At 38.7% G+C, this 20,178-nt stretch overlaps 1 protein-coding gene across 4 annotated transcripts in view; it reads right to left on the minus strand.

Moving 5' to 3' along the window:
- TMEM156 (transmembrane protein 156) overlaps nucleotides 1-20,178 on the minus strand; it is a 52,157-nt gene that overhangs the window by 15,840 nt on the left and 16,139 nt on the right. For all 4 annotated transcript variants that reach the window (XR_009400790.1, XM_059382551.1, XM_059382572.1 and 1 more), the window contains 4 exons: nucleotides 8,975-9,241; nucleotides 6,604-6,864; nucleotides 3,119-3,238; nucleotides 1,120-1,203 (listed from right to left, as the gene is read on the minus strand). Coding sequence is in view for 3 of the 4 variants with exons in the window: in XM_059382551.1 (XP_059238534.1) it covers nucleotides 1,120-1,203; nucleotides 3,119-3,238; nucleotides 6,604-6,864; nucleotides 8,975-9,241 (732 nt within the window). In the remaining variant the exon portion in view is untranslated. The remainder of the gene's footprint in view (nucleotides 1-1,119; nucleotides 1,204-3,118; nucleotides 3,239-6,603; nucleotides 6,865-8,974; nucleotides 9,242-20,178) is intronic.

Consider the following 20,178-nt stretch of genomic DNA (forward strand, 5'->3'; position numbering starts at 1 on the left):
CTGGGTGGCTCAGTTGGTTAAGACACTGCCTTCGGCTCAGGTCTTGATCCTGGAGTTCTGGGATTGAGTCCCACATCAGGCTCCCGGCTCCGCGGGGAGTCTGCTTCTCCCTCGGACCTTCTCCCCTCTCATGCCCTCTCTCTCTCTCTCTAATAAATAAATAAAATCTTTTTTTAAAAAAAAATTGAGTTTTTTAGGGGCACTCAATCCAATTTTTCCTCAAGCTAGGAGTCTGTGTCCCTGCTCATTTAAATAGATAAGAAAAGCCTGGGGAACAGAGTTCCCAGTGAAATGGTGTGGTGACCTGCATGTGGTGGGCGCCTGGGGCTTGGTCCACACTGTCCTTGCATTTTTGAGAACCTTTTAGACCCCAGTCCTGAGGCCTCCTTATCTGACCTCTCCCCAAGTCTGAAGGAGCCTGCTCACCGGCTAGATGTAAGATGCTGCAGAAATGTCACTCCTCATACCGCAGTTTGCACGCAGTCGAGGAGATGACATGTCCCTGATGAAGAAGAGCACTTTGCCCGTGTCCCAGTCTCCCTCTCTTCATTTTTAATATGATCTGGCAGCTCGAATTCAGAAGGAGGCTTTGCAATTAGGAGATCGAATCACAGTGTCTGTGTTAACAGCTCCCTTAGCTGCTCTAATTAGGGTTCCCTCCTTCCATTTCTGTTTCTTGGGAGAGGACAGGGGACTTTTTAATTGGGGCTATTAGAAGTTCTCTTTACACAATGACACCCTCTGCTAAATGAAAGTTCCAGCAAAAGCCATGCCCACTCTGCAATTACTTCATGCGGTTCTGAGGAATAATGGTATCTTGTCTCATTTAAAAATAAATCTAAGGCTTCTTCCTTATTGCTTTCTCTCCTCTGCCTACTCACATGAATTTCTTCTTGCCAATTAGGCAAACTTTCCATTACTTAAGGAGCTGGTTTTGATCATAACTGTCCCCTGATAATAAGACATATTAAACTAGATTTCATTTGCCCACAACTCCTTTCTCCCAGAAACAAGGCTAATTTAAATGAGCTCAGATCATTCGATCTTGGTTCTATAGTGAGATGGTGAAGGGTTGGGAGACCCAAAGCCGTCCTCTGTTGGCACGTCGCAAAAACTCACCTGAAATAACCCGCACGTTCAAGGTCCGCAGTTTCTCGGAATCCTGTCCTCTTAGGAGATCAGAAGTAGGTTTGTATTTATGACCTATTCCAAGAAAAGAAATTAAATATTTAAATGATAAACAAGCACATTCTTAATATGTATTCCCCCTGTTGATTCAAAGGATTACCGAGGAAAATGGGTCATTCACGACAGCTCCCGGAGTAAGACTTTAAAGGCTTTCCTCATTAAGTTATTTTCCATGAGCAAACACAGAATCTTTCTAAAACAAGTGGTTTCTCCACTATCCTAAATGCCATCATGTCATCTCTAGTGAAAAGCACCAGCTTTTATGTATAGAATATTATATTACTTACTACTTATTATATAGAGATGTACAGAATATTTAATGCATATTTAATATTTAATAATATTTAATGTCCTAAATGGTGTGACATGTTTCATTACTTTATACACTTGGATTTGGAAGGCAAGCCTTCAAAATCCACCAAGCCTGTCATTTGGTTGGATGTTCATAAAATGTTCTGCTTTCTGCTACTGTTGCTTTCTAGATGCTTTCTCTAACTGGCTTCTGTCTCTATTTCTTAGTATGCAATTATATAGAAAAATGGATCAAGAAACTCAAAATGTGCAGTACTTGCAAATAACATGTTTATTTAAAAATAATATAATTTTAAAATTAGAAAGACCTTGGTCTTGACTCTGACCTTTTCTTTCTTTTTTTTTTTTTTAAATATTTTATTTATTTATTTATTTGCCAGAGAGAGATCACAAGTAGGCAGAGAGGCAGGTGGGGGGGGGGGCGGGAAGCAGGCTCCCCGCAGGGAGCCTAATGTGGGGCTCCATCCCAGGACCCTGGGATCATGACCTGAGCCAAAGGCAGAGGCTTTAACCCACTGAGCCACCCAGACACCCTGACTCTGACCTTTTGTTAGCCATATAAATTTGGAAAAACCACTTAATCTCTCTAAGGCTCAGGGTTTTTTTTTTTTTATCTATAAGTAAAAATAATCATACACACCCTGTTTAAGTACTTGGATAATCTAGTTAAAAAAGAAAAAAAAAACTTGTGAAAATGCTCTGCAAATGGTTATTCTACAAATATATGATATTGATGATGTTATTATATATTAGCCTTATATACGAAGGTATCAATGGCAAGACTTGATATGAAACTGCTCTCAGAAACACCGGCAACAGGGGTACTTGGGTGGTTTAGTTGCTTAAATGTCTGACTCTTGATTTTGGCTCAGGTTATGATCTCAGGGTCATGAGATGGAGCTCTGTGGGGCTCTGTGGGGCTCTGTGCTGGGCGTGGAGCTCTGTGCTGGGCGTGGAGCTCTGTGCTGGGCGTGGAGCCTGCTTGAGATTCTCTCTCCCTCTCCTCCCCCCCCCACCTCAGGCCTGAAATTCAGCCAGTATATGCATGGGATACACACAAGAAAGGTTGGCATGTTAATGGGTACATGCTACTATAGCCATAAGTCAATGTCCATCCTGATAGGTGGATGCCGGTGTCATACTTGTTAAATATTCTTAATATCATCCCCATTGCCTGATTTCCAATTACACATTATAGCTCTGCTCAGCCAGAAATCTACTAACACCCTTACACCTATTAAAGATCGACTCCTACTCCTATGCATCACTTAGAGCCACTCTGCTCAAGATCTCCAACTCTGAAATTCTTGAACACCTGTTCTTCCCCCCTCTTCTGCCTTCCCTTCCACTAAGCCTCTGCTCAACCTCCAGCCCCCGTCAGCTCCTGCCCCCGCCTCACCTCCTACTCTCTTATCTAAGTAGACAAAGATGCATGAACCTCCTTGAATGCTAACACTGTGTCTTACTCATGCCTCTATTCCCCAGCTTACCCAGAACTGCCACTGACACACAGTAGGTGCTCAATAAATAATAAATATAACTTTTAAAAGAATGTACCTCTATAGAGAAGACCTGAACTGGATTGCCGCAAACAATGGATTTATTCCTCAGTACTTACTCTGCCATTTCCACATTGTTCTCTGGCTTTCAAGTATTTTGTGGAGAGTGAGGATGAGAAAAAATATGAAAACAACTACAACTAAAACATACCAAGTGATCTTCATGGAACAAGTGAAATCTGTGAAGAAAAAAATATTGTAAGAATACAATAAAGTGATGCAACAGAGAGAAGCCATGGAGTGAGGTGGTTGTGTTCTACTATATTCTCTGGCCTTAACTTAAAAAGCTGCATATATAACCATCCCTATTTTAGGGTCATTTACCCTCCTGACTTCCTCCCTGATATGTTAAGTGAGTGTGTTAAATGAGGAAATTTGACCAGGGAGCTTCCAGGGATCCCTTTGATTCCAAGATTCTAGGATTGATTTCACTTCCAGGTTATGCTGGTGTTAGTTTCCTCGTGGTTGCTATCCCTAAGCCAAGACTTCAACAAGCCAAGTCCCAGAATCAGGGCCATTTGTAATTAATAACTGTGGCCCTGGGCCACCCAGTCAAAAATTATGTTCTCAAATTGAGTGTAAGGAAGTGTAAGGAAGACAGAGAGGAAAGAAAAAGACAAAGAGGAAGGGCTGGACTGAGGCATGTAAGGGGCCAAGGCACATGAATAAACAGAACCCAGTTCTGCACAGACTCTCACTGCAAGGATCAGATCAGGGGCACACCTTAATTAAACATACAGTTAGTTACCCTAGGTAAAAACTAGTTAATTCAAATGACAGTGGGCACACGGAAGGAGAGGTCCCATCCAGCAATATTTTAGCACTGTCTCTGTTGGTCCCATAAAGATACAGTGGCCAGCAGACCTAGGAATCAATGATATAACAGAAGGTGACCTCATCATGTCCAAGACATAACTATCTACTGTCTTCTCCAGGCACCCTATGTCCCCTCTTCCTTGCACACAAAACACAACACTTTCTCAAAGTCAGGAGGATATGTAACTTGTTTATACCCTTGGATGATTGCCCTTGTGAGGTTCAAGATCTGAGCACACCTTTCACAGGACCCACCCCCATGTGCAGACGTACATTGTATAGCCATCCAACGTTTATTTAGAAAAGAGGCAGAAGGCAGAAAAGGTAAAGTTTGCCTGGGATGGCAGCACTCAGCCTTCTGCAAATCATCTCATGCTATCCAGCTGCAAATTTCTTTTCTTTGCTGAGCAAATTAAAAGTATGCAGTCAGTTAACTGGAATGGAAGACTTAGAGCGCCAGCAAGAACCACGATAGTCCCAATGACCAAGGTGTCATTGGGCACTGAGCAAGCTATGAAAAGAGCCCCCCATGCATTCACCAACTCAGTATAGCGATTGCAGAATGTGCACAGCTGGGGTGAGGCCAGCCAGAACACCCACCCAAGCACCAGGGCAAATGCAGATGAGGGCAAATGCACATCCCAGGCTGCCCACCTCTCCCCCCCTAACCCATCCTGGCAGTCATCTTGGAGAGGAGGAAGGGACAACAGACAGGAATCTGAAAGAACAATCTGAAGAGACAATTTAAATGATTGTTTCAGAGTAAATTTACCAGATTGGACTAAATTTACTTTTACACCCAGGTGGAGAGGGCTTTTTTTTTTTTTTTTTAAGATTTTATTTATTTATTTTACAGAGATCACAAGGAGGCAGAGAGGCAGACAGAGAGAGAGGAGGAACCAGGCTCCCTGCTGAGCAGAGAGCCCGATGTGGGGCTCGATCCCAGGACCCTGGGATCATGACCTGAGCCAAAGGCAGAGGCTTTAACCCACTGAGCTACCCAGGCGCCCCTAGAGAGGGCTTTTAAAGGAGATCAAATTAGACTCTGCCCAGCAGAGTAAAATATAAACTAATTTTAAATCTACACATGGCAAATGGATAGACATTTTCTAGAATACAGGACTATGTATTTGTGTACCACTGTTATCTTTCTGAATTATGGACCTAAGGAAGTTGTTAATAACTACTATTTCACTTTGACTGGCATGTATGGATTTTTTTTCATGAACACAAAAATACTGTCTGAAAATCATAATTATGGAAATGCTTCTTTTTCCTTTATGGTTTAGAAAACATAAAAAGCAATTAGGTGGATATCTGGAAATAAATATGATTTTAATATATTTTTAAAAGATTTTATTTATTTACTTGACAGAGAGAGGCAGAGAGGCAGAAGGCAGAGAGGCAGAGAGGCAGAAAGGCAGGCAAGGAGAGAGGAGGAAGCAGAGAGCCCGATGTGGGGCTTGATCCTAGGACCCTAGATCACGACCTGAGCCGAAGGCAGAGGCTTTAACCCACTGAACTACCTAGGCACCCCGATTTTAATATTTATAACCCAGACCACTTTATCTTTCAGACTTCATCACTGTCATCTTCTCTATGCCATCCTTCCAAAGCCTACATTCCCACCTCACTCCTGAGCCTGAGGGAATTGACCTCTCTGTTCAGATCTTCTTGGATCCTCTCCCATGCCTGATTCACATCCACACACCCTGAAATAACCCCTAACTGCAGAGACCATAAAGGGGCACTGAAGGCTGACTCATGAGAGAAATTCTTTTGAAGCCTTCTATTTGTAAATGTAAAAATGCATACCTATTCTATAGTTGTGTTTGCTTGAAAATATAATATTTTTTAAATATTTGCCTCTAAAAAAATTAAAGCTTTTTAAAAAGGCATTCTGAGGCAAGAGGAAAGGCTTCTCTATGTCTGGAAGATCGAAAAGCCCAGCAACTAACTCTACCATCGCACCTGTTAGACTGGATACACTTGCTCCATTGTTTTACATTCATCTATTTTTGTGCTCCTAATGCTAGCACATTGCTTGGCATACAATAGGGTGTATCATAAAATACTCTTTCAAAATAGATTTTGTAGGTAAAGTGGGGGCACACAGCTTAGTAGAAAGGATCAATTGTGGTAATTCAGAAGATGGTGCTGAGAAAGCTATTAAGCTCTAGAAGTAAGATAGGTGTGATTTTCATCTTTTGGAGACCTACCTTTCCCCAGAGCTATCTGGTAGACCCAAAGTGCCGCATCTGCACCCTATCTCCATGGCTTTATACCAAATACCCCATTTCATTCAGTCCTGGTTCTCAACTCTAGGAGAAGATATATGTCAATTCAAAATATGATTTTAATAGATCCTCGCAATGTACGTGGATATTCATATTTTAAAATAAATTTCACCCTTTAATACCCGGGTGTGGTAGTGATGTTTCAAGCACAGTAAATAGGCATGTCCAAAGTTACTCTGAGGTCTTGCTAGTGCCCCTCAAATCACAACCCACAGATGCCTTCTCTGCTTCTGAGTACAGCTAGACCTCAGGGAAAAAAAGCAAATTTTGGAAGAAAAAATAAACAGATAAAAGCACTAGGCTTCTTTCTAGTCCTATTGTTGCATGAACAAAATTAGTCAACTATTTAACTTTCAAAAATGTTATCATGTTAGCCTTTATTTAACTTTGTATCCAATTCTCTTTTCCCTCTACCTTCCTTAAATACTTACTTTTGACATCCATTTCTAGGTGCAGAGAAATGCGTGTACAATTATTCAGGAATTCCATAGTCCTACAAGTATGGTTCATAGACTTTTCCCTGAGCGGATCTTGCTCAATGATTGCTGGCCTTCTCACACGGGTCTTTAGATTACAAGTCATGTTATACTCATCCAAGGGATCGACTGTAGGAGCTACAGAGAAGTTAAAATGTCGACAAGGTGAACGAACATCGTTTGCCTTCACTTCTGTTGATCCTTTCATGATAAGAACTAGAAAGAGATTAAGAAAATGTTATTTGCAAAATAGTAATACATAGTAAAAAAACACACACACACCCATCAAAACCAAATACCATCCTTCCTCTACAAGAAAAGAGTAGAAATAAGAAGTTCCCTGCTCTAAAAATAATGATTAAAGTGCTTACTTTTTTTTTTTTTTTTTTTTTTAAGATGTGAAAACTAGATGATAGTAGGGTTGGAGTAGAATTGGAGCGTCTCAAAGAAAATATAGACATTTCCAGGATGACTTGTGGGACAGATGATAATGCTCCAAGCCAAAAAAAAATCCCCATTATGCCCATCCTGAATCTCTGACCAACCAGAGAAGAAGATGGAGAAGGAGGAGGAAGGTGCCCTTGTTTTAAGCCACTAAGTTTCAAGGTAGTGTGTTTCAGAGGCATAACAATGGGCATAATTTAACAGTGCACTGTCCTACATTTCAAGGAGACAGAGAAGTAGTATCTGTGAGTTACCAAGCCTTAATAGGTTTTTCTAGTTCTACTTTTCTGTCACCATAAAGATATTTACCCAACATGCTTTCTGGTGAACTTGACCCAGACCCTGCAATAGGTAGCGTTACTTAAGAACCCAGAAAAAGATAGATCTTTTATACCTCTTTCAAAGTCAATGCCAAGAAATCTCATTCCCATTCTGAAAGAATGGGGAAAGATGCCAGTATGGGATGATACAGGAAGCAATCTCAGCAAATAGGTATAAATAATAAATCTGACTCTTGGGTCTGAGGCCACTGGTATATTTTCTGACTACAAATGAGTTATTTAATTTTTCAGTGATGCAAGTTGATTTGATTCAATTAAATGATATATATTGATCTCAAAATAGATGTAAGATTCAGTTAGATATTATACATAATATGTAGTTAATCCTTCATTTGTTTATTCATTAAAAAGTATTTATTGAACACTTAATGTCAGGCATTAGGCTAAGACCTGAAATCTAGTGAACACAGACAAAGTCTCCAATATTGAGCAGACAGACATGTAAAAGGACAATTCATACACAGTGGATAAATGTTAGGCAGGACAAGGTACAAATGTGTCAAGGATTCAATGACTTCTTAGAAAATCCAAGTTTGATTTTACTTTTTTAATTTTAAAAAATTCAGTACCTTTGGAAAGAACCTGATAAATACTCTTTTAGTAATCAAAGGTACATAAATTATGGTGGCATTTTGATGTATTTTATTTTTTTTTTTTTAAAGATTTTATTTATTTATTTGACAGAGAGAAATCACAAGTAGATGGAGAGGCAGGCAGAGAGAGAGAGAGGGAAGCAGGCTCTCTGCTGAGCAGAGAGCCCGATGCGGGACTCGATCCCAGGACTCTGAGATCATGACCTGAGCCGAAGGCAGCGGCTTAACCCACTGAGCCACCCAGGCGCCCCATTGATGTATTTTATTTTTAATTATTTTTTTGTTTTGTTTTTTCAATGTTCCAAGATTCATTGTTTATGCATCACACCCAGCGCTCCATGCAATCCATGCCCTCCTTAGTACCCATCACCAGGCTCACCCATCTCCTCACCCTCCTCCCTCCAAAACCCTGAGTTTGTTTCTCAGAGTTCGTAATCTCTCATGGTTCATCTCCCCCTCTGATTACCCCACTTCACTTTTCCTTTCCTTCTCCTAATGTCCTCCATGTTATTCCTTATGCTCCACAAGTAAGTGAAACCATACGCTAATTGACTCGTCCTCCTGACTTATTTCACTCAGCATAATCTCCTCCAGTCTCGTCCATGTTGATACAAAAGTTGGGTATTCATCCTTTCTGATGGCTGTGTAATATTCCATTGTATATACGGACCACATCTTCTTTATCCATTCATCTGTTGAAGGATATCTTGTCTCTTTCCACAGTTTGGTGATTGTGATGTATTTTAAAAGTAGATATTTTGTTTTTGATAAAGTAAACCAAGAATAAGTAATAACCCAAAGCACTACAGATCACAAGCCACATATCAAAAGCCACATTTGCTGAGTGTTCTGATACCATTGGCTTTTAAATTGGAATATATTATTCCTTTTTTAACAGACTAAGATAATTTATTCTTGATAAACTTTTTATTACCATTTTATAGTTACCTTTTGATGTTTGTTCCTGAAAAATAAAATCCATGCTTTTTTTGGACTCACAAGCCAAACATGAGCACATTTTAAATTCACTTGTGAAGCCTTGGCAAATCCTGGTGAAGTTTTGAAAGTTGGAATGATTTAGAAAGAGTCCCATAATAGTCTGAGTTTCTCTTACTGGTTTCAGAAAAGTCATAAAAGAAAAATTCAAAGAGTGGAGTGAATAGTTGAAACTAGGTTGTAAACATACTTCCAGACATGAGAGCTCCAATACATTTCCTGTAAAGGAAAAAGAAATTGACTATGAAATTCTCAGGTTTTGTCATTCAAATAAATACACAGTAAGTTCCCAGTTTTTCTTAGATGGATACAGTATATTTCAGCTTGTCAGTGACAAGACTGTTTTTATATGAATTAACATTAACTTTATTTAAATATTTCTTTCAAAGATTTGTACACATTCCCACATTCATAGACGAGAACTAGAGACATTCTTGGAAACCCTTAACATTTTAACCATTCTCTCCTGGGAAATCTCTAGAGGCCAGAAGTTCAACATCAATTTAACCGGTCTGAAACCTACATGTTTGTATGACCACCAACCCTTTGAAGGCTCCAGGGAAGCCTCTGTTCCTTGACCCTCTTCCAACTTTTGGTGGCTGTTGGCATTCCTTGGCTTGTGGCTACCTCACTCCAATCTCTTTCGGTTAACGATACCTTCTCTTCTGTGTCTCTGACTTTTTACTCTTCTGTCTGTGTCATCTCCCTCTTCCTCTCTCTTATAAGCCTCTTAGGACACTTAAAAGTGGATTTAGGTTCCACCTGGGTAATGCAGAAGTCTTTCCCCATCGCAGGATCCTGAAGTTAATCACACCTGTAGAGACCTTTTTTCCTTGTAAGGTAATGTGTACAAGTTCCAGGCTTTAGCCCAGGATATCTTTGGGAAATCATTATTCAAGTTATCTGGTCCTCCAAAAATGAAATTGAACAGGGTAACATCATAATTTTTATTTTTGTCTGAAGACAAACATCATACATGGAAATGAGGATACAAAAGGAAGAACACCACCTTCAAAATAAAAGACAAGGACTCCAGTGCTGTACCTGTCCTTAGGCAAGACACTTGGATAATTAACTTAATCTCCATTAAGTCTCCTTTTCTCATCATCAAAATAGAGGCAGTAACTCTAGATCCTGCTAACTTCATAGTAGTATCAAGTGGTATCGTACATATGAGAACACTTCTGAAATTTGTACAAGTGTATATTATTTAAAATTCAAACCTATAGGGACATCTGAGTGGCTCAGTTAGTTAAGCGACTGACTCTTGGTTGTGGCTCAGGTCACTATCTCACAGGTCATAGGATCAAGCCCCACTTTGGGATCCACACTCAGCACAGAGTCTGCTTGAAGAGTCTCTCCCTCTGCCCCCCCACCACTCACGCACACACTCTCCCTCTCTCAAATAAATAAATAAATATTCTTTAAAACATTCAAACCAGTATTCCAAGATGAAAATTAAAACCTCATTTAGGGAGGATTATCTGTGGTTCAATTCACACAAGTAATTAAATCTTACTGTATAAAAAATCGAGAATCTCTATTTAGCAGTAATGATCTTTTAAGGAATAGGTAACCTCTTTCAGGTATCCCTAGTCTGACAGTCATTTGCTGGTATGAGAAAATAACTCACATGCTCAACTGTACCTTTATGTGGGTTTCTTTACCATTTCTTGGTAATCATATAGGGCAAAATAATTGTTTTTAATTTTTCTAGATAATGTGGAGCACAATGAAAGAATCACTTTAGTTCTTACAATGATTACTCCTATTCATAGAACTTAGTTCAATCTTAAGAGAAAAAACAGACAATTGATTGATATTAAAGAATTTTTTGTTTGCAGAATTTGTACTTTAATAGTAATTCCGTAAGTGTCTCATTGCTGGTGATTATATTTTTATTATTTAAGAAAATTAGAGGCTTATTACCAACCTCTACATTTGAAGTTGTTTCTGCAATAATTCACTTGTGATTTCCAGCTATAAACACATTTCATACTTGAGTTGCTATAAAGGCTTTTCAGGGGAGAAAATGGTATTTTATTCAAATCTATAATTTTATGTATTAATATATTTATAAGCAAAGTTGGGACCAAATTGTAATTAATTTTTAAAACAACTATGCTCAGTGAGAAGGTCCCAGGAAGGAGATAGAAATGTACCATCTGATGGAACTCTATAACCTTTGGTTTTTTTATACCACCAAAACATACAAAACCACTTCCTGCTATGTTTCTATTTTACTCACAGGCATTTTCATCTTACAAAATTTTCTATTTCTTAACCTTGTAATCCTATGATACAACCAAGATATGGAAATAGAGAGAGAGAAAAATTTTTGCTATATATATTTCAGTCCTCTTATCCAATAAGTGACCAGCCAGGCTTTCTAGAATTAATGATATATCCTTTATATTTGACTGCAAGGTCATTTTATTATGGTTTTTAAACCTTGGTTTTAAATAATTCAGTCAGAAAGGAAATAAATAGAAGATATATCCTTCTCTCGTATAATTTGAAGAAATAGTGAATTCTATTCAATCATTTTTGTTATCAGGTGGACTATATTCTCATATCCATAAACAAGGATATATGAGTTTAATTACTGCCATTTTTATTGCTAGGAGTCAGACACCTAAATTCTTACTCCCATAGATAGAAATGCATTCCAGAATTATTCCAGTACTATGACTGTAATCTCTCACCATAAGTATATAGAATACTAAATAGAATCAGGAAAATATATTACAGTACAGGACAAATGCTCAAGTCAAATTTTTTTTTTAAAGAAAATCAGAGAATAAGGCTAAAGAAACAACTATCTTTATTTTCTTTTTAAATTTTTGTTATAAAACTTTATCATCAATAAGTGTTTGTAAAATGTTGGTGCTAGTTAAAAAATAATAAAGATAGGGATGCCTGGGTGACTCGGTTGGTTGAGGGCCTGCCTTTGGCTGGGGTCACAGTGGGGAGTCTGCTTCTCTCTCTCTCTCTCTCTCTCTCTTTCCCTCTTGTTCTCTCTCTCAAGTAAATAAGTAAACTCTTAAAAATAATAATGATAAACACCATGTATCTATCATACAGATTTAGAATATCAATATTACCAATATTTTTGAAACACCCTATCCCTGCCTATTCCTACATAATCCTTTCCCAGAGATTAACCACTAGCATGAATTTTGTGTTTATCACTCTGTTGTTTTATCTTAGAGTCTTGGCAAAATGTGTATTTTCCTAAATAACTTTGTTTCATTTAGCACACTTTAGACATGTGTGTATATATGTACATGTATATAGAGAATATACTTTATGTATTCATCTGGAACTTGCCTTTTTTAATATGTTTTAGTTGTGTTGCTACATATAGCTATGGTTAATTTTATTGTCTCTGATATTCTTTTGAATGACTATACTACAATTTATTCATTCTTCTGACAGTAAACATTTGGGTTGTTTCTATTTTTGCTATTTTGCAACATGAATAATGCTGCTATGAGCTATAGTCCTCATCCGTTGTTGGTGGGAACAAAAAACAGAGTAACCACTTTGGAAAACAGATTTACATCTCTCATATGTTAACTATATGCTTAGTATATGACACAATAATTCTACTAAGAATTTAAGAAGAAAAATCAAAATATCTGTACATGAATTTTTACAGCAGCTTTTTTATTTGTAATAGCCAAGAACTGGAAACAATCCAAAAGCCCAACAACTAGTGGATATTAAAGCAATTCCTGGGGAGCCTGGGTGGCTCAATAGGTTAAGCATCTGCCTTCAGCTAAGGTCATGATCCCGGGGTCTGAGGATGGAGCCCTGCCTTGGGCTCCCTGCTCAGTGAGGAGCCTGCTTCTCCCTCTCCCTCTGGCCCTCACCCTGTTCATGCTCTCTTGCGTGTGTTCTCTCTCTCTCACAAATAAATAATTTTTTAAAAAAATTAAAGCAATTCCTGACATATCTATATAATAGCATGCTACTCAGAAAGAAAATACTGACCCAAACAACAACATGTACAAAATGAATCTCAAGTGCGTTATGAAAGTAAAGGAAACCAGATACAAGCCATTACATAGTTTGTTATTCCGTCTATATGAAATCCTAGGATATATTGACAGTGGGAGAAGCGTTCTTCTGCAGAGGAGAAAGAGGGACCTTTGAGGGGGGAGAGGGGGAGGGTGTTGGAAGATTGTATTGTTAGGGTACAGAGTCGGCCACCCCTCAATTAGACAGAGAACACTCTCGATAATGCAAGTCACACAGCGAGGTTTATTTCCAGCTAGCTGGGGTCCAAGTATCTGCCCCGCGCAGCGGATTTCAACAAGGACCCCCAGCACTCAAAGCCAAGGGTTTACATAGCATTTCCAAGGCACTTCTTCATAGCTACATATATATCTTGTGCCCCACTTTGACAGTTTCACTTTGTTTAACCTTTTTCCACCCCTGCATCACCCTGGCGCTATCCTGGCAGTTAAGTGAGATTTAGGTTTAGAAGAAATTGAACTTTATTTATATTTCCTTCTGCCTCAGCCTCCCTCAGTTTTATGGTGGGGAGGGAGGCCTTTGGCCCTGAGGAACTGAGCCACTTGTCTCTGGAAATTGGGCCATTGAAGAGATAGCCTTTTTGTTGTAAATCACCAGGACATCTGCAAATCAAGGGAGACTCCTGTCTTGCAGGATTGTGATCTCTGCAAGTTAACTATTTGTTTTCTTTAACATCTGGTCCCTGTGGCACCTCCGCCTAACCACCCTGGTGGTATATGATTTAGTTGTTTCTTAGGTTTTAGCTACTTTCTCTTATCTCAAGATACGTGCCTGTGTGGGCTGCTTAGGGACGCTCAGTAAAATGGCTTCCCGGCCTTCAGGATGGCCATTCTTATACTAACCCACTCTTACAGTGCAAGGTGCCAGCTTTTGCTTTGCCAAGATGGCTGTACTTTTGTCAGGGCTAGACTCAAGGTGGGTACAGCCTTGTTTTTCTTGGTCTCCACACCTGGAGCTGGTCTCCAGGACTTGCTTTTAAGTCCCCTGGGGGAAGAGAGCAGGGACAGTAAAATTGGTCCTTACAGTATATCTTGATTTTGGTACTAATTACATTGGTGTAAACATTTGTCAAACTTTGAACTAAATACTTAAAATGAGAGTCTTTTATTATATGTAAATTTTATCTCAATAAATTTCATTTTTGAATAATGCTACTATGAATATTCATGAATGTATCTGCTGGCACAAAAATACAGAAGTTTCTCTGGTATACACACTGAGTAAAATTGCTGGGTATTGAGAATGTACATCTTTGATTTTTCTAGAAAAATGTCAAATCATTATATGAAGTGACTGTACCAATTAATACTCTAATGTGTGATGTATGAAACTTCCCACTGACATACATCTTGGCCAAGGCTTTTCAAGTTTTTCCAGTTCAGTGAGCATTAAACAGAATCTTATCATGGTTTAAAGGTGTATTTTCTTCTTTTTTTTCTACTTTTCCATTTTTTCTGTTAGGTTGTCTTTTTTTAAGATTGTATTTTTTTGAAAGTGGGAGAGGGAGAAGTGGACTCCCCACTGAGCAGAAAGCCAGATGCAGGGCTCGATTCCAGAGCCCCGAGATCATGACCCAAACCAAGGGCAGACGTTTAACCAACTGAGCCACCAAGGAGCCCTGTTCATCTTTTTCTTATTACTGTTTAGGAGTTCTTTAAGTTTTCTGCTTCAAATTTTAAGAAGTTGAGGCACCTGTGTGGCTCAGTGGTTAAAGCCTCTGTCTTCGGCTCAGGTCATGGTCCCAGGATACTGGGATAGAGCCCCACATCAGACTCTCTGCTCAGCGGGGAGCTTGCTTCCTCCTCTCTTCTCTGTCTGCCTCTCTGCCTGCTTGGGATCTCTCTCTGTCAAATAAATGCATAAAATCTTTTAAAAAATAAAATAAAATAAAATTTTAAGAAGTTCCTTATTTTCTTAATATTTTTTAAAACATTTTATTAATTTATTAGAGAGAGAGCACGCGCACATGCGTGTATGTAAGAAGGGGCATGGGCAGAGGGAGAGGTGAATGGAAAAGGAGAGAATCTCAACCAGACTCCAGGGCTGAGCACAGAGGCTGACACAGGGTTTGATTTCACAGCCATGAGATCATGACCTGAGCTGAAACCGAGAGTCAGGCACTTAATCAATGGAGCCACCTAGGTGCTCCAAGAAATTCTTTTATTATTTTATCAAGATATCATCTCATAGATTATACTTTATCAATTTATTTTCTTTATGATCTCTTAAAAGAAGTTCTTAATTTGAATGCAGCAAAGCTATCAATCATTTCTTTACAATTTGTGTTTTGGGACTTATTTAAGGAATCTGTCTCCCTTAAAGTTAAAAAGATCTTTTAGAAGTTTTAAAATTTTGCCCTTTACATTTATCATTTATGTTCTTTTCTTTCTTTCTTTCTCTCTCTCTCTCTCTCTCTTTTTTTTTTTTTTTTTTTTTTGAGAGGGAGAGAGAATGTGAGTGGAGAGGGGTAGAGCGAGAGGGAGAGAGAATCTTTTTTTTTTTTTCCTGCTTGGTCAGCTTATTCTTTTTTTTTTTATAAACATATTTTTATCCCCAGGGGTACAGGTCTGTGAATCGCCAGGTTTACACACTTCACAGCACTCACCAAAGCACATACCCTCCCCAGTGTCCATAACCCCACCCCCCTCCTCCCAACCTCCCTCCCCCCAGCAACCCTCAGTTTGTTTTGTGAAGTTAAGAGTCACTTATGGTTTGTCTCCCAGGGAGAGAGAATCTTAAGCAGGCTCCACACCCAGCCCAGAACTCAACATGGGCTCCATCTCCCGACCCTGAGATCAGGACCTAAGCCAAAATCAAGAGTCAGATGCTTAACTGACTGAGCCACCCAGACATCCATGTATGTTCTTCATCTATCTGGAACTGGGTACAGAGTGGTACCCAGTTAACTGGGTACAGTTAAGCCACATTAATTTTTCCACATGTGATAATCAATTGCACTAGCATTTATTGGGTAGTCTATCTTTTCCTCACTACTTAGAAAGATGCTGCTACCATATATCAAATACCCATAAATATATGAGTGTGTATCTGAGATCTGTTTTTTTCCATCAGTCCATTCTTCTATCTTGGCAAAGATATTGTACTGACTTAATTACTTTTGCTTTGTAAAAGCTTTTATATCTGATAGGAAAATCCCCTCCCCTTGTTCATCTCCTTTAGGAGTGTCTTAGCTATTCTTGGGCCTTTACTCTTTTTATTTTCTTTTTTTATTTAATTTCTTTTCAGTATAACAGAATTCATTGTTTATGCACCACACCCAGTGCTCCCTGCGACACGTGCCCTCCATAATACCCACCACCTGGCTCCCCTGACCTCCCACCCCCTGCCCCTTCAAAACCCTCAGATTGTTTGTCAGAGTCCATAGTCTCTCATAGTTCATCTCCCCTTCCAATTTCCCTCAACTCCCTTCTCCTCTCCATCTCCCCATGTTCTCCGTGTTATTTCTTATGCTCCACAAATAAGTGAAACCATATGATAGTTGACTCTCTCTACTTGACTTATTTCACTCAGCACAATCTCTTCCTGTCCCGTCCATGTTGATACAAAAATTGGGTATTCATCCTTTCTGATGGAGGCGTATTACTCCATAGTGTATATGGACCACATCTTCCTTATCCATTCGTCCCTTGAAGGGCATCGTGGTTCTTTCCACTGTTTGGCGACTGTGGCCATATCTGCTATGAACATTGGGGTACAGATGGCCCTTCTTTTCACTACATCTGCATCTTTGGGGTAAATACCCAGTAGTGCAATTGCAGGGTCATAGGGAAGCTCTATTTTTAATTTCTTGAGGAATCTCCACACTGTTCTCCAAATTGGTTGCACCAACTTGCATTCCCACCAACACTGTAAGAGGGTTCCCCTTTCTCCACATCCTCTCCAACACACATTGTTTCCTATCTTGCTAGTTTTGTCTTGGCCCTTTACTCTTTCCAACAAATTTTAGAATCAGCTTGTTTAAGTTCAGTGAAGAACCTAGTTGTGATTGTGACTTGAATCTTGAAATTCCCTGGAGAAGAAAGATAAAATACTGAATTTCTCTTATCACTTTTTTCTTCCTTTTTTCCCCCTATTTATATGGAGTTTCTTTGATATCTTTTAATGAAATTTTCAAATTCTCTCCATGATAGTCTCATATAGCTTCTGTTAGATTTCCTCTTATGTATCTTACTTTTGTTGCTAGTGCAAACAGTATCTTTTAAGGAATATGTTTTCAGCTTTTTAGGGGTATATGGAAATACAAATAACTTTTGAATATCAGTTTTATTTTTTACCACTCTATAAATGTCCTTTTTAACTTTTATCTCTTATAAACATTTTGGGCTTTCCATGCAGATATCCAAAGCAAGTATAAATAATAACAACTTTATTTCTTGACTTCCAATCCTTATACCTTTATTTCTTGTACTTGTTTCAAGATTTCATTTGTTTGAGAGAGAGAAAGAGCACACACGTGTGAAAGCAGAGGGAGGAATGGGGGAGAGGAAGTGGGAGGGGAAAGAATCTCGAGCAGACTTCCCACTGAGCGCAGAGCCTGAAGTGGGCTTTGATCTCACAACCCTGAGATCAAGACGTAAGCCAAAACCAAGAGTCAGACACCCAACTGACTGAGCCACCCAGGCTCAGTTTTCTTTTACTTTTCTTACTCCACTGCCAGGACCCCCAGTACCTCAACAAATAGAGATGTTGAGAGAGGTCATCCTTGCTGGTTCTCAATCTTAAGTGTATTTATAATGTCTCATCACTGAAATAATAGGTCATATAATCATTTTTGGAGGACCTGTATCACTTTAAGGAAGTTCTCTTCTATTCCTACTTTGCTAAGAGTTTTTCATTATAAGAGCTGCTGAATATAATTGAACGTTCATTCAAAAACTTTGAGATGATTATGTGGTCTTCTTCTTTAATCTGTTAACACAGTGAATTATATTATTAGATTTTTCTAGTGCTAACTCATCTTGCATTCCAGGTATAAATCTGGTTTGATCAATTTACACACCTTTATATATATTCGATCACCTTTATCCAATTAGATTCTTAATATTTTGTTTAATTTTTTGTTTGTTTGTTTATGTAGGCTCCAACCTTAGCATGGAGCCCAATGCAGGGCTTGAATTCATGACCCCCAGATCAAGAACTGAGCTGAAATCAAGAGTCTGACGCTTAACTAACTGAGCCACACAGGTACTGCCCCATTTTTTTTTTTAATCTGTTTATAAATGAGATTGGTCTGTAGGTTTTCTTTTTTGTTCCATTTTGGTTAGGTTTGGGTACCAAGATAAGCTAGACTTAAAAAATAAACTGGAAAACATTCTCATTCCTTTTTTTTTTTTTAAGGATTTCATTTATTTATTTTAGAGATAAGGAGATAGTGGCAGAGGTAATGAGAGAGTATAAGCAGGGAGAAAAGAGAGCTAAGCAGGGAGCCTGACAAAGAGCTTGACCTCAAGACCGTGAGATAATGACCTGAGCCAAAGGCAGACAAACAACTGAGCCACCCAGGTGTCCCAATACTCCCATGTTTCTGTGTCCTAAAAGGGTTTATTATAAAATTGCATTTATCTATTTAATCTATTTCCTGAAAGTTTGGCAGAACATGCATGTAAAATTATTGAAGCCTCGTGTTTCTTTCAGGGCATATTAAACCATGAGCTGAATTTCTTTAACTGTTGTATAACTCTTCAGTTTTCCATTTTTTCCTGAGTAGGTTTGGGTAAGTTATATTTTCGTATAAATATGTCCTTAATGTTTTAGATTTATTGACTTAAAGTTAATTCATAATAATCTCTATTACATTTTAAATTTCTACTATATCCTTTTCCAGTCTTAACATTACTTACTTGTCCCTGCTCATTCTTTGATTATTCAATTTTAATAGACAGAATAATGGCCTCCTAAAAATCTCTACATCCTAGTTTCCAAAACCTGCGAATATGTTACATTACACGCCAAAGAGAAATTAAGGCAGGAAATGGAATGGAGGTAGCTAATGTACTTACCTTAAAATAGGGAAATTATTGGGGTGTCTAGAGGGCTCAGTTTGTTAAGTGTCCCACCCTTGATTTCGGCTCAGGTCCTGATCTCAGGGTCCTGGGGTCGGGCCCCCTGTCAGGTTCCACGCTCATTGGGGAGTCTGCTGAAGGATTTTCTCTCCTCCCTCCATCCCTCCCTCCTTTCTCTAAATTAAATAAATAAATCTTTAAAAAATATTTTTTAATAGGGAAATTATTTTTGATTGTCCAAGGGCCTAATATAATCACAAATGCAGAAGAGGGAGGCAAAAGAATGTGTGTCAGGTAACACAATGTACAAAGACCCAACAGGCCATCACTGGCTTTGAAGTTGGAAGGAAGACCCAAACTGGGGCATGCAGGCAGCTTCCAGAAGCTGGAAACGACAACAAAATGGACTCTCACCTACAGCTCCCGAAAGGAATGCTATTTTTATACAGCATTTTCGTTCTCTCTTGTTTTTTCACCGACACACAAATTAGTAGTTATTTTTACCATATGCAGTTAATATTTTCAAGATTTTAATTGAACACATGCTTTTAATTGTTGAGGGTCTTTTCCCTGCTATTTCTTGCATCTCTAGCCTCCCTTCTAGGATCATAGTTTTTCTCCTGAAGTTAAATCTCTATAAATTCCTTCACTGAAGATTTGCTGTTTGTAATCTCACTATTTCTGCTCATATGAAGATGTACACCTCACCATTTCCAGCTTGACATTAATTTTACCTCAGTACTTTCCACTGGCCTCTGAATTTCATTGTTGTTTACAGGAAATGAGTTGCTAGGCTAATTCTTGTTCCTTTGAAGACAATCAGTCATTATCTCTGGTTATTTTTAAGAGCTCTTTAGTTTTCATGTTCTATGGAATTTCATATTTATTCTGTTTGGGACTTGTTGGGTTTCCTGAATCTGAAGATTTATGTGTTGCATCATTTTCGTAGAATTCTCAGTCCCATTCTCTTCAAACTGTCTTTTCTTCATTCTGTCTCTTCTTTCCTTTGGTAGCTTCAGTTAGAGATCTCTCCCTTTGTTCTCTATGTCTCTTAACCTCTGTTTCATATTTTCTCTTTCTCTTTCTTTCTGT

The sequence above is a fragment of the Mustela nigripes genome, chromosome 1 (assembly GCF_022355385.1).
Source record: "Mustela nigripes isolate SB6536 chromosome 1, MUSNIG.SB6536, whole genome shotgun sequence".
Taxonomy (NCBI): Eukaryota; Metazoa; Chordata; class Mammalia; order Carnivora; family Mustelidae; genus Mustela; species Mustela nigripes.